Genomic DNA, 14,061 nt, shown 5'->3' with positions numbered 1-14,061 from the left:
TTTTCCCCTCATCAATCTACACACAATACCCCATAATGACATAAGAAAATGTTATGAAAAATAAAAAAAACGTAAATATGACATTTACATAAGTATTCAGACCCTTTACTCAGTAATTTGTTGAAGCCCCTTTGGCAGCGATTACAGACTCGATTCTTCTTGGGTATGAAGCTAGAAGCTTGGCATACCAGTATTTGGGGAGTTTCTCCCATTCTTCTCTGCATATCCTCTCAAGCTCTGTCAGGTTGGATGGGGAGCGTCGCTGCACAGCTATTTTCAGCTCTCTCTAGAGATGTTTGATCGGGTTCAAGTCCGGGCTCTGGCTGGGCCACTCAAGGACATTCTTAGACTTGTCCCGTGGCCACTCCTGCGGTGCCTTGGCTGTGTGCTTAGGGTTGTTGTCCTGTTGGAAGGTGAACCTTCCAGTCTGAGGTCCTGAGTGCTCTGGAGCAGGTTTTCATCAAGGATTTCTCTGTCCTTTGCTCCGTTCATCTTTCCCTCGATCCTGACTAGTCTCCCAGTCCCTGCCGCTGAAAAACATCCCCACAGCATGATGCTGCCACCACCATGCTTCACCGTAGGGATGGTGCCAGGTTTCCTCCAGACGTGACGCTTAGCATTCAGGCCAAAGAGTTCAATCTTGGTTCCATCAGACCTTTAGGTGCCTTTTGGCAAACTCCAAGCGGGCTGTCATGTGCTTTTTACTGAGGAGTGGCTTCCGTCTGGCCACTCTACCATAAAGGCCTGATTGGTGGAGTGCTGCAGAGATGGTTGTCCTTCTGGAAGGTTCTCCTATCTCCACAGAGGAACTCTGGAGCTCTGTTAGAGTGACCATCAGGTTCTTGGTCACCTCCCTGACCAAGGCCCTTCTCCCCCGATTGCTCAGTTTGGCCGGGCAGCCAGCTCTAGGAAGAGTCTTGGTGGTTCCAAACTTCTTCCATTTAAGAATGATGGAGGCGACTGTGTTCTTGGGGACCTTCAATGCTGCAGAAATGTTTTGGTACCCTTCCCCAGATCTGTGCCTTGACACAATCCTGTCTCGGAGGTCTACAGACAATTCCTTCGACCTCATGGCTTGGTTTTTTCTCTGACATGCACTGTCAACTGTGTGACCTTATATAGACAGGTGTGTGCCTTTCCAAATCATGTCCAATCAATTGAATTTGCCAAGAGTGTGCAAAGCTGTCATCAAAGAAAGGGTGGCTATTTGAAGAATTTGTTGAACACTTTTTTGGTTACTACATGATTCCATATGTGTTATTTCATAGTTTTGATGTCTTCACTATTATTCTACAATGTAGAAAATAGTAAAAATAAAGAAAAACCCTTGAATGAGCAGGTGTTCTAAAAGTTTTGACCGGTAGTGTATAAATTTGCCAAAATGTCTAATAACCTGTTTTCACTTTGTCATTGATGAGGATTTTTTGTATTTAATCCAAGTTAGAATAAGGCTGTAACGTAACAAAATGTGGAAAAAGTCAAGGAGTTTGAGTACTTTCTGAATGCACTATTTATGTTGAGTCTGTGCACTAAGATCAAATGAATAGTTGAACTCTCCCAGACACAGTCTATATGTATGAACGTTTCATGCACTACAGAGCCTAAAGCCAACATGCATATCACATGGTACCATGATACATGGCTTAATATCAAACGTACATAAAAGTTTCCCACAGTGAACTCACTCCCACAGTACATGGTGGTTAAACTGAAGGTTTGTGACTAAGATAGGGGACCTGGGAAATGGATCCAGCCTCTTCCTCTCTATAGGTCTACTATACACCTCTGGGGAGTGGCATTAGAAGTCTCCTTTATACCCATGAGAGATCCATAGTGTTACACTACACACATAACTCCCTCTCTCAAGTGTACAGTAACGAAAGCCCACGTACATCTGCTGATGAAGCATAGCTGCTTGTGTAAGATATGGGTCACTCTGGGCAGCATGTACAGTTTGTAAAGGCCTACTGTATTATCCACAGCTGAATAATGCATCTATATAATATAAGGCTGCTGTGCACTTCACCTGCACCCCTCCATGACCCTATGATCAAGGAGCGAGGCTATTCTGTCAACACACCACAAGGTGGCAGTGTTGCTCTACCATAAACGGAATGTTAATATCCTGGTTGTTGAAAACCTAGAAAAGTCTAAGCTGTTGGGTGGGGGGGGTACTAAGCTAACATATTAAATTGTTTTAAGATGGTCATACCATGGATGATTTAGCTATTTGATAATGAATTTTACGACCCCTTTAGGTATCAAAAAAATATACTGTATTTAAAAATTATTAGACAAAATATGGAATTTGGGCTTTACTACTATAGCCCACAGAAACGGATTGAATAACACATTCACAAATGGCAAAAAAGTCAGTCAGAAAATTCATCATAATGTTTTGAAGTGTTTGTCCTTTATCTAGGAGATATAAGAAAGCTCAGGAAATATATACAGTATATACAGTGGGGAGAACAAGTATTTGATACACTGCCGATTTTGCAGGTTTTCCTACTTACAAAGCATGTAGAGGTCTGTAATTTTTATCATAGGTACACTTCAACTGTGAGAGACGGAATCTAAAATCCAGAAAATCACATTGTATGATTTTTAAGTTATTAATTTGCATTTTATTGCATGACATAAGTATTTGATACATCAGAAAAGCAGATCTTAATATTTGGTACAGAAACCTTTGTTTGCAATTACAGAGATCATACGTTTCCTGTAGGTCTTGACCAGGTTTGCACACACTGCAGCAGGGATTTTGGCCCACTCCTCCATACAGACCTTCTCCAGATCCTTCAGGTTTCGGGGCTGTCGCTGGGCAATACGGACTTTCAGCTCCCTCCAAATATTTTCCATTGGGTTCAGGTCTGGAGACTGGCTAGGCCACTCCAGGACCTTGAGATGCTTCTTACGGAGCCACTCCTTAGTTGCCCTGGCTGTGTGTTTCGGGTCGTTGTCATGCTGGAAGACCCAGTCACGACCCATCTTCAATGCTCTTACTGAGGGAAGGAGGTTGTTGGCCAAGATCTCGCGATACATGGCCCCATCCATCCTCCCCTCAATATGGTGCAGTCGTCCTGTCCCCTTTGCAGAAAAGCATCCCCAAAGAATGATGTTTCCACCTCCATGCTTCACGGTTGGGATGGTGTTCTTGGGGTTGTACTCATCCTACTTCTTCCTCCAAACACAGCGAGTGGAGTTTAGACCAAAAAGCTCTATTTTTGTCTCATCAGACCACATGACCTTCTCCCATTCCTCCTCTGGATCATCCAGATGGTCATTGGCAAACTTCAGACGGGCCTGGACATGCGCTGGCTTGAGCAGGGGGACCTTGCGTGCGCTGCAGGATTTTAATCCATGACGGCGTAGTGTGTTACTAATGGTTTTCTTTGAGACTGTGGTCCCAGGTCTCTTCAGGTCATTGATCAGGTCCTGCCGTGTAGTTCTGGGCTGATCCCTCACCTTCCTCATGATCATTGATGCCCCACGAGGTGAGATCTTGCATGGAGCCCCAGACCGAGGGTGATTGACCGTCATCTTGAACTTCTTCCATTTTCTAATAATTGCGCCAACAGTTGTTGCCTTCTCACCAAGCTGCTTGCCTATTGTCCTGTAGCCCATCCCAGCCTTGTGCAGGTCTACAATTTTATCCCTGATGTCCTTACACAGCTCTCTGGTCTTGGCCATTGTGGAGAGGTTGGAGTCTGTTTGATTGAGTGTGTGGACAGGTGTCTTTTATACAGGTAACGAGTTCAAACAGGTGCAGTTAATGCAGGTAATGAGTGGAGAACAGGAGGGCTTCTTAAAGAAAAACTAACAGGTCTGTGAGAGCCGGAATTCTTACTGGTTGGTAGGTGATCAAATACTTATGTCATGCAATAAAATGCAAATTAATTACTTAAAAATCAAACAATGTGATTTTCTGGATTTTTGTTTTAGATTCCGTCTCTCACAGTTGAAGTGTACCTATGATAAAAATGACAGACCTCTACATGCTTTGTAAGTAGGAAAACCTGCAAAATCGGCAGTGTATCAAATACTTCAGACGAGTCCCGTGACACTTGTGGGTTCCGTAGAGCAAAACGGAGAACACCATCGCGTTTGTGAGAGTCTCCCCTTTCCATAATAGTTTGTAGGCCAAACTGTCAGACCATGAGACATCCCAAAAATCTCACGAAAACGTCTGTAGCATCCGAACAAACACAGCTGTAGCTCGGCCACCTTCCACCGCAGATGCAGAAGGTCGCCATAGGCGGATGCGGTGGATTGAGATGCAGCCCATGATATCTCTAGCTTAAACTGGTGGATTTAGATTGGAATTTTTGTTATTATGTTACTTAGATTGAACCACGAGTGCGTCAATAGACTCTTAAGGATATTTTAAATAAGAGGATAGAGGGAGTGAGGGAGAGAGAGAGAGGGGGCCGGCTGCTTTGTTGCCATGTGGCTGTGTCCCAAATGGCATCCTATTCCCTACATAGTGCACTGCTTTTGACCAGGGTGTATAGGGTGCCATTTGGGACACAGACTGTATGTAGCCTTCTCATGTAGCCTGTCAGCTAGAAGGCATCTCACCCTCCTCGGCCCTCATTGTCCTAACTCCCCAAAGTTAATGACTTCACGCATTACTGTAAATGACTGGGATTGAAGTGAAGCCCCAGACCTAATGAACACTGTAGTTCACAGCAGCGCTGTTACCTGTCCTGATCTGTCCTGTCCTGCCCTGGGGTGGATGGGATGCTCAAGTGACTCCTAAAATGATTGCCAGAGGAGCAGTGAAGGGGATAACAATAGGGGAGGATAAGCTCTGGTAATCATGGCCAGCATATGTATGTGTGTGTGTGTGTGTGTGTGTGTGTGTGTGTGTGTGTGTGTGTGTGTTAGGGCCCTGGCTGGCTGGCTGGTCTGTATTCACGGAGCATCTGTCTCTCTCTGTGCATCTTAAAGCTGCTGACACACGACTCTCTACCTGGTCATCAATAATCAGCCCTGTGAACATCACTCACCGTCACCGCCCTGCCCCTGCCAACACACACACACACACACGCACACAATCTTGGAGTCTTGCCATTAACAACTCTCCCACTGATTTTCAGAAGCCCCTGATTTACTATTATCATCAGACAAACCCTGACATTTTACCAAACACATTCTCAAACACTGTCTCAAACATGGAGCTGGATAGGAGAATGGCCCACGCAGTCCATAACACCACATGTCTACTACGTGTCTCTAAGCAATTAGTAAACCAGGTTATATCAGAGAGAGAGAGAGAGAGAGGGGGGAGGTAAGGAGGATTTCTGGTGAGTCAGACACTCTTTCTCCCACACAATGGCATCAATCAACAGGGCTCTCCCCTGCGCTACGCTGGGCCTGCTCTGCTCTGTGCTGCCTGACTGGGAGGATGTGAGGCCAGGGCCTATGCTGGGCTGTGTGCTCTCAGGCTGACCACTGTGGTGCCGGAGGGCTGGGGGAAAGATAACCCCTGACCCCTGCCTACCAGATGGCTCCAGGTAGGAACACAACAACAATAAAAACAATAACAAGATAGTAACAGTCAGCAACCAGGCCAGGCCTCTGAGAGAGCCACTTAGGGTACTCCAATAATAAGGCTAGGAGAGGTCTGCGCATTAAACACCCAGGGATAGGTCAGATACTCACACATGGGCTTGAGTTGGCCAATCAGCTCCTCCTTGGTCCACTTGGCCCACTCCTTCTTGTCCGTGTTGATGGAGCACAGGATTGGCCCGCATGGCTTCCCGCAATCCTCTATGGCCGGCACATTCAAGTAGTGGACGAGCACGATGTCAGGGTTCTGGAGGAGAGAGAAAGAGTGGAGAGAGAGAGGAAGAGAGAGAGAGAGGAGACAGAGAGAGACAGAGAGAGACAGAGAGAGAGACAGAGAGAGACAGAGAGAGACAGAGAGAGAGACAGAGAGAGACAGAGAGAGACAGAGAGAGAGAGAGAGAGAGAGAGAGACAGAGAGAGACAGAGAGAGACAGAGAGAGAGAGAGAGAGAGAGAGAGAGAGAGAGAGAGAGAGAGAGAGAGAGAGAGAGACAGAGACAGAGACAGAGAGAGAGAGAGAGAGACAGAGAGAGAGAGAGAGAGAGAGAGAGAGAGAGAGAGAGAGAGAGAGAGAGAGAGAGAGAGAGAGAGAGAGAGAGAGAGAGAGAGAGAGAGAGAGAGGTTAGTTTAGTTTAGTCAGCAGACTCTGAAGGTGTTGTGTGGTAACAGTGAGAGGCCCAGAGAGGGAGAGAGACCCAGCTGGAAGTGTAACACCTAACACTACAGCTGGTGTGTCAGCACACAGATATGCTGCTGGAATAGGTTGTTGTTGGAGAGACTGCATAGTAGCCGGCCGCGACCGGGAGACCCATGGGGCGGTGCACAATTGGCCCAGCGTCGTCCAGGGTAGGGGAGGGAATGGCCGGCAGGGATGTAGCCCAGTTGGTAGAGCATGGCGTTTGCAACGCCAGGGTTGTGGGTTCGATTCCCACGGGGGGCCAGTATGAAAAAAAAAATCAGTCAGCAGACACTTTGTGAAGTGCTCCCACACGCCGAGCCAATGCCCTCTATTAACTTCCCTGTGTACCCAGTCAGAATCCACCAATTCTCCTGCTGCAATCGTTACTTCCGTAAATTCCCTAAATTGACAGCTTATGAAAAATAGATGCTGTTTAAAAGACTGGTCGAGCCGGTGTGAATAACATCAATTGTGATCTGTAATCATGAATAGCTTTGATTACTGTGTGGAGTAAACAGTGGCAGGAGAAACGCTCCCACTCCGCTCCTTAAGACTCCATTCATTACAAACACACAATTGCCAATAACCACAGACACATGCACCGCACATACACTCACACAGAGGCAGAAACATGAGTTAATGCCACAAACACAGGCATGTAAACTATGTCAGAGGACAGAAACACACAAAATAAAGAATGCACACACACACACAGGGAGAAAAACAAAGACCTTGATAAAGAAAGATGCAATGACACCATGTGTCCGAGTGCAGTTTGAAGCTTCATCAGTGTTAAGTGGAGAATAAATCATCATGCTACTAGGTCTGTGCTCCCTGCTGGTCCAAACCATTCATCTGTACCCCTCCAGCCCCCTCTCCACTCCCCTCATCAAGGATGGAGGGAAAGGAGATACACCGGGGATAATAAACGTACAAGATAATAGTGCATTATAATCTGCACAGGTTCCCTCTTAATTCTAACACCATTAATGTTCATGTCTGGACAAGAGCTTGTATTTTTGAAATGATCTTTTCAGTGCTTTGTGCGTATGGCCAGCTGTACATTTTACATTTACATTTTAGTCATTTAGCAGACGCTCTTATCCAGAGCGACTTACAGTTAGTGAGTGCATACATTTTTCATACTGGCCCCCCGTGGGAATTGAACCCACAACCCTGGCGTTGCAAGCGCCATGCTCTACCAACTGAGCTACACGAATTTGAGAATCCTCTCAAATTCAAAACAATTGAAATGTATTCTCTTTAAAAGGCCCGATGGTTGTGATTACAGAGTTGTTCTTTAATACAGTATGTCTTTGAAGACTGGTCTGGTCTATAGTCTCTGTTGTACGGGGAGCTGGATGTTTAAACCATGTACTGCCAGTCTTTGGTCAGTGGCCTTCCCCAGCCCACTACAGCCGGACATTGAGGTGTGTTATCGCCTCTGTGATAAACGTTGTCCCTGTCCCCTGTCATTGGAGTCAACACACTGGGACGGCTGTGTCCTGCTTCCATGGCGTCAGGGTGAGCGAGTGTGTAATGCCCCCAGATGGCATTACCAGCTGTGGTAATCGCAAGGCCATGCCCTCAATCCTTAACTAGCACGAGAGGGGTGAATAAAGGGCCGATGCACGCACTTATGAGCACATTGGGGAAAGCACACACACACACTAAGAGGAAGGACAAACACACACACACGCAAGCAAGCAAGCACATACAAAACACATGCACACATTCACACACCCAACCCCTCTCCATTCAACCCCCACCCACACATAAAGGCACACACAGCTGTTCCCTACCTTAGCACACACAGACATATTGGCCTCTGCTCTACAATGAAAGGGAACATTTAGCTGGCAGCCTTACAGCTCATCCAAACACTAGTAATCTGTGGAGCCAGCTACAGCTAGCTAGGCTTTAGTATTATAAATCTATGCTGCTACAGCGGTGGTTTTGTCTCAAATGGCATCCTATTACCTACATAGTGGACTGCTTTTGACCAGAGCCCTGTTGGAATAGGGTGCCATTTGGGATGCAGTCAGTATTTAACATGTGTAACTGTAACTTCTGCCTTTACAACACATTTAGCAGCTCTCGGCCCACTTAGTCCCTCCTCCATTCCACCACCAAGAAAACAACACAATGAAAATATAAAGCGTCACATAAATCTATCAGGATGGTAATTTAATATAATTTCTTGTTGGCTGCCTCCTTTTCCTCTGTGTAATATCACCAGTTTGTTTCTCCCCAAAGGAAACTGGAAAAAAAGCTGAGGGGGAAACTTTTGCTTGGATAGTATTTTGCAGAGAAAGTGAGATCTCATTAACTTATTGATTAATTGTGTAATGCAATCTTTTGGTTGTTTTCCCGCTCGTTTCCCATGTGGGTTTAGGCCCACTTTCCAACTGTACACTTCCACAGTGGAGAGTGGGATCCGGTTGCTGGAGTGTGGGTGGAGGGGGAGTATGTGTGGTGTGCATACAGTGCCTTCGGAAAGTATTCAGACCTCTTGACTTTTTCCACATTTTGTTATGTTACAGCCTTATTCTAAAATGTATATAAAACGTTTTTTTCCCCCTCATAAACCTACACACAATACCCCATAATGACAAAGCAAAAACTGTTTTAGATTTTTTTGCAAAAAAATACAACAGAAATATGACATTTACATAAGTATTCAGACCCTTTAATCAGTACTTTGTTGAAGCACCTTTGGCAGCGATTACAGCCTTGAGTCTTCTTGGGTATGACGCTACAAGCTTGGCACACCTGTATTTGGGGAGTTTCTCCCATTCTTCTCTGCAGATCCTCTCAAGCTCTGTCAGGTTGGATGGGGAGCATTGCTGCACAGCTATTTTCAGGTCTCTCCAGAGATGTTCGATCGTGTTCAAGTACTGGCTATGGCTGGGCCACTCAAGGACATTCAGAGACTTGTCCCGAAGCCACTCCTGCTTGTCTTGGCTTTGTGCTTAGAGTCGTTGTCCTGTTGGAAGGTGAACCTTCGCCCCAGTCTGTGGTCCTGAGCGCTCTGGAGCAGGTTTTTAATCAAGGATCTCTCTGTACTTTGCTCCGTTCATCTTTGCCTCGATCCTGACTAGTCTTCCAGTCCCTGCCGCTGAAAAACATCCCCACAGCATGATGCTGCCACCACCATGCTTCACCGTAGGGATGATGCCAGGTTTCCTCCAGACATGACGCTTGGCATTCAGGCCAAAGAGTTCAATCTTGGTTTCATCAGACCAGAGAATCTTGTTTCTCATGGTCTGACAGTCTTTAGGTGCCTTTTGGCAAACTCCAAGCCGGGCTATCATGTGCTTTTTACTGAGGAGTGGCTTCCGTCTGGCCACTCTACCATAAAGGCCTGATTGGTGGAGTGCTGCAGAGATGGTTGTCCTTCTGGAAGGTTCTCCCATCTCCACAGAGGAACTCAAGAGCTCTGTCAGAGTGAAGTTCGGGTTGTTGGTCACCTCCATGACCAAGGCCCTTCTCCCCCGACTGCTCAGTTTGGCCGGGCGGCCAGCTCTAGGAAGAGTCTTGGTGGTTCCAAACTTCTTCCATTTAAGAATGATGGAGGCCACTGTGTTGTTGGGGACCTTCAATGCTGCAGAAATGTTTTGGTATCCTTCCCCAGATCTGTGCCTCGACACAATCCTGTCTTGGAGCTCTACGGACAATTCCTTCGACCTCATGGCTTGGTTTCTGCTCTGACATGCACTGTCAACTGTGGGACTTTATATAGACAGGTGTGTACCTTTCCAAATCATGTCCAATCAATTGAATTTACCACAGGTGGACTCCAATTAAGTTATAGAAACATCTCAAGGATGATCAATGGAAACAGGATATACCTGAGCTCAATTTTGAGTCTCATAGCAAAGGGTCTGAATACTTATGTAAATATGTTTTTTATTTATTTATATACATTTGCAAAAAAATCCCTGAATCTGTTTTCGCTTTGCCATTATGGGGTATTGTGTGTAGATTGCTGTGGAAATTATTTTATTTAATCAATTTTAGAATAAGGCTGTAACGTGACAAAATGTGGAAAAAGTCAAGGGGTCTGAATACTTTCCGAAGGCACTGTATGTGTGCATGCACGCTCGTGTGAGGTGGAGTATGCTACACCTCCAATACCCAACACACAATCTGTTAGCGTGGGAGGCTCCAAGGTTAAGATGGTGCACATCCAAGTGGTAGTCAAGGTAAAAGCCATATTTATGTATCATATGTGTGTAGACAGTGTTGTTATGTTAGTGTATTGCCTAGTCTAGTGCATATCCCCACAGCAGATGGATGGATGTTGCTGAGTTAATTACCTATGGAGTCTAGGGGAAGCAGTCACGGGGGCGGCAGACCTATTGAGGGGGTGGTGAACATGCGCACACACAAGCCTAAGACACATCACCACATTTTAGTCATTTAGCAGAAGCTGTTATCCAGAGCGAATTACAGGAGCAATTAGGGTTAAGTGTCTTACACAAGGGCACATAGAAAAAAACATTATCCACCTAGTCGGCACGGGGAGTCGAACCAGAGACCTTTCGGTTACTGACCCAATGCTCTTAACAGCTAGGCTACCTGCCTCCCACGCTACCATAAGACCAGGGTGCAGTCGTAGCGAGGCAACAAGTTTCTTTGGCACCCACACACGGAAGGCAATGTTCCTACGCTCAGCTCTCAACCTCAGCGACACCACCTTGCCCTGCAGCCAGTCCACACCACACTGCTTTAAAGCAGAGCTCAGCCAGGCACAGCTACAGCAAGGTAGAGACAGGCTGCGTCCCAAATGGCACCCTATTCCAGGCCCCATAGGGCTCTGGTCAAAAGTGGTGCACTCTGTAGGTAATAGGGTGCCATTTGGGTCGCAGCCATAGCCTTATTACCAGGGTTACAGCTACAGTGTCGGACTATGCTCCTACCAGGACAGGCCATGTAGACTCGGGGCTCTCAACAGGCTCTGGCAGACACATACAGATACCACGGTACTTGTCCATTGGTGGAAACTAGACACGTTTATGTAATCTGTAACAGGGCCTGTAAGCCCTGGTGACCCCTGTCACAGCCCGCCGCCCTCTCCTCTCCTCGCCGCTCCGCTTGTCTCCATGTAGCCGTCACCACCAACACGGTACCATGCCTCATTAAGGGGAGAGAGGAGAGGAGAGAGGCGAGGAGAGGGGGGCTGGGAGAAGGGAGCTCCAAGCCCAGTGCTTCCTGGCACAACGTTACTGTAGCAGATAGGCCTCTCTCTCTTACAATGTGCTGCGTAGCACATGAGTGATAAGAACAGCCATTAACATCAAAGGATCTTAATTAAGAAGAGGAGGCTTGGTGGGACGTGGAGGAGCTGAGGACTGATGGGGGAAACCTAGTGAGGAACAAGATAAAGCAGCCAGCCGCTCGGAGTGGAACGGCTTCAAAGGGAGGCTAGCAGCAAGCAGACACCAGACAGATACACAGAGAGAGAAGGAAGACAGGTTCTCAGAGGAGAAGTCAGGAGAAAACCCCCATTCCTCAGAAGAGGAGGAAGAGAGGATAGAGGGAGAGAGGGAAATAGGTTAGGGAGAAGAGACAGCTTCAGAGATGTGTGGCTACTCTCCTTAAGGAAGGAATTTAACTAGCCCACTACAGGGAGATCCATTTCAATGCAGAATATGAAGGAAACTGGAACTCTCGATTGTGTTGTCGCAAACGTTCAACGTCAATTCCACACTTTGTTTTGAGGATGTGAACATGCATGAGTGATGTATACAGATATTTGTGTGTGTATTCATGTGTGAGAAAAATAATATGGAAGTATCTGTTTATGTGATATCCAGACATGCTTCTATAAAATCAAGTTTTATATGCATGACAGTAAATCAACGGGCTGACCACGCACTGTATGCTGGACTGGACTGTATGCTGGACTGGACTGTATGCTGGACTGGACTGTATGCTGGACTGGACTAGACTGGACTGTATGCTGGACTGGACTAGACTGTATGCTGGACTGGACTGTATGCTGGACTGGACTAGATGCTGGACTGGACTGGACTGTATGCTGGACTGGACTATATGCTGGACTGGACTGGACTGTATGCTGGACTGGACTGGACTGTATGCTGGACTGGACTGGACTGTATGCTGGACTGGACTGTATGCTGGACTGGACTGTATGCTGGACTGGACTGGACTGTATGCTGGACTGGACTGTATGCTGGACTGGACTAGACTGTATGCTGGACTGGACTGTATGCTGGACTGGACTAGACTGTATGCTGGACTGGACTGCATGCTGGACTGGACTGGACTGTATGCTGGACTGGACTGGACTGTATGCTGGACTGGACTGGACTGTATGCTGGACTGGACTGGATGCTGGACTGTATGCTGGACTGGACTGTATGCTGGACTGGACTGTATGCTGGACTGGACTGTATGCTGGACTGTATGCTGGACTGTATGCTGGACTGGATGCTGGACTGTGTCTGGGTGAGAGAGTTTCTGTTTAGCACCCTGCACTTAAACCTGGGCTGTGTTTATTACCATGTGTTTAGCAGTTGAAAGTGTGTGCATGCTGGTCTGTGTGAGTGTGTGTGTGAACCGGTGTGTGAGCGTGTAGTTTGTGTGCAGTGTGTGTGTGTGTGTGTGTGTGTGTGGGTGGGTCGGTGTGAGAGGTGATTACGGCCATGCTCTGTGGGCTGTGCTGGGGCAGTTGCCCTGGCGGTGGCATGGTGATGGATGGCATGGTGTGGACGTTATTAAGCAGCCTCCTGGCCCCTGGCACTGGGATTGAGCTCTTAAACTCACCCCTCCCTCCCTTTCTCCCACCCTCCCTGCCTCCCTCCCTGACTCACTCTCTACCTCCCTCTCTACATCTCTTCCTCTCTACCCCTCTCTGCCTCCCTCTCTGCCTCCCTCTCTGCCTCCCTCTCTGCCTCCCTCCCTGCCTCCCTCCCTGCCTCCCTGCCTCACTCTCTGCCCTCCCTCCCTCCCACCCTCCCTGCCTCCCTCCATGCCGCCCTCTCTGCCTCCCTCCCTGCCTCCCTCCCTGCCTGCCTCCCTGCCTGCCTCCCTCTCTGCCTCCCTCTCTGCCTCCCTCTCTGCCTCCCTCCCTGCCACCCTCCCTGCCTCCCTCTCTGCCTCCCTCTCTGCCTCCCTCTCTGCCTCTCTCCCTGGTTCCCTGTCTACCTCTCTCTCTACCTCTTTCCCTGGCTCCCTCTCTGCCTCCCTCTCTGCCTCCCTCTCTGCCTCTCTCCCTGGCCTCCTCTCTGCTGCTCATTCCAAGGTCAACTGGCTCTGAGGTGCTGTAAGTTTACCTCCACAGCTCCACAGGCACAATACTTATTTTTCTCCTTTTGTTTGGAAGGTTACACCACTCTCTCACCGCCAAAGGGTGTGTTTGGGAGTGTGGGGGTGGCTGCTAATGTTGCTGCTGCATGTACACACGCACACACACCCTAACCTAGGAACCTAAGCACACACACACAAGCGAACACACACACACACTCGCACAACAGCATACACCGGAAAACAACACTCTGCATCAAACCCCCTAAAATGGAGTAAACACCCCGCAGCCAGCTCCTGTCTAGGTAGTGGAGGAGTCCCCTTCTTGAACCCGTCTTCCCTCTCTCTCTGGGTCCTCTCTCAAAAAGCCTTTGTTAAATGCTCTCAGTATAGACACTAATGGGATGTCTGGTGTCAGCGCTCTGCCTTCCGCCCCCTCTCTCTCCCCCTTCCATTTCTCTCCTTCCACAACTCCTCTGCCATGGTGTTCCTGGCGCCCGGGGTGGGTACCAATCCAAGGGCACGTGCCAGTTTCGG

General features: G+C 47.8%; 1 protein-coding gene across 1 annotated transcript in view; it reads right to left on the bottom strand.

Moving 5' to 3' along the window:
* The window catches only part of camta1a (calmodulin binding transcription activator 1a), a gene marked incomplete at its 3' end in the record, with an annotated part of 435,119 nt that overhangs the window by 51,711 nt on the left and 369,347 nt on the right, over positions 1-14,061 (bottom strand). The window contains exon 7 of the mRNA XM_084187479.1: positions 5,668-5,821. Within this exon, the coding sequence (XP_084043605.1) occupies positions 5,668-5,821 (154 nt within the window). The remainder of the gene's footprint in view (positions 1-5,667; positions 5,822-14,061) is intronic.

The sequence above is a fragment of the Coregonus lavaretus genome (genome assembly GCF_964263955.1).
Source record: "Coregonus lavaretus genome assembly, chromosome: 22".
Taxonomy (NCBI): Eukaryota; Metazoa; Chordata; class Actinopteri; order Salmoniformes; family Salmonidae; genus Coregonus; species Coregonus lavaretus.
Note: the sequence above shows the minus strand (reverse complement) of the source record. Positions and strands in the feature narration are given on the sequence as shown.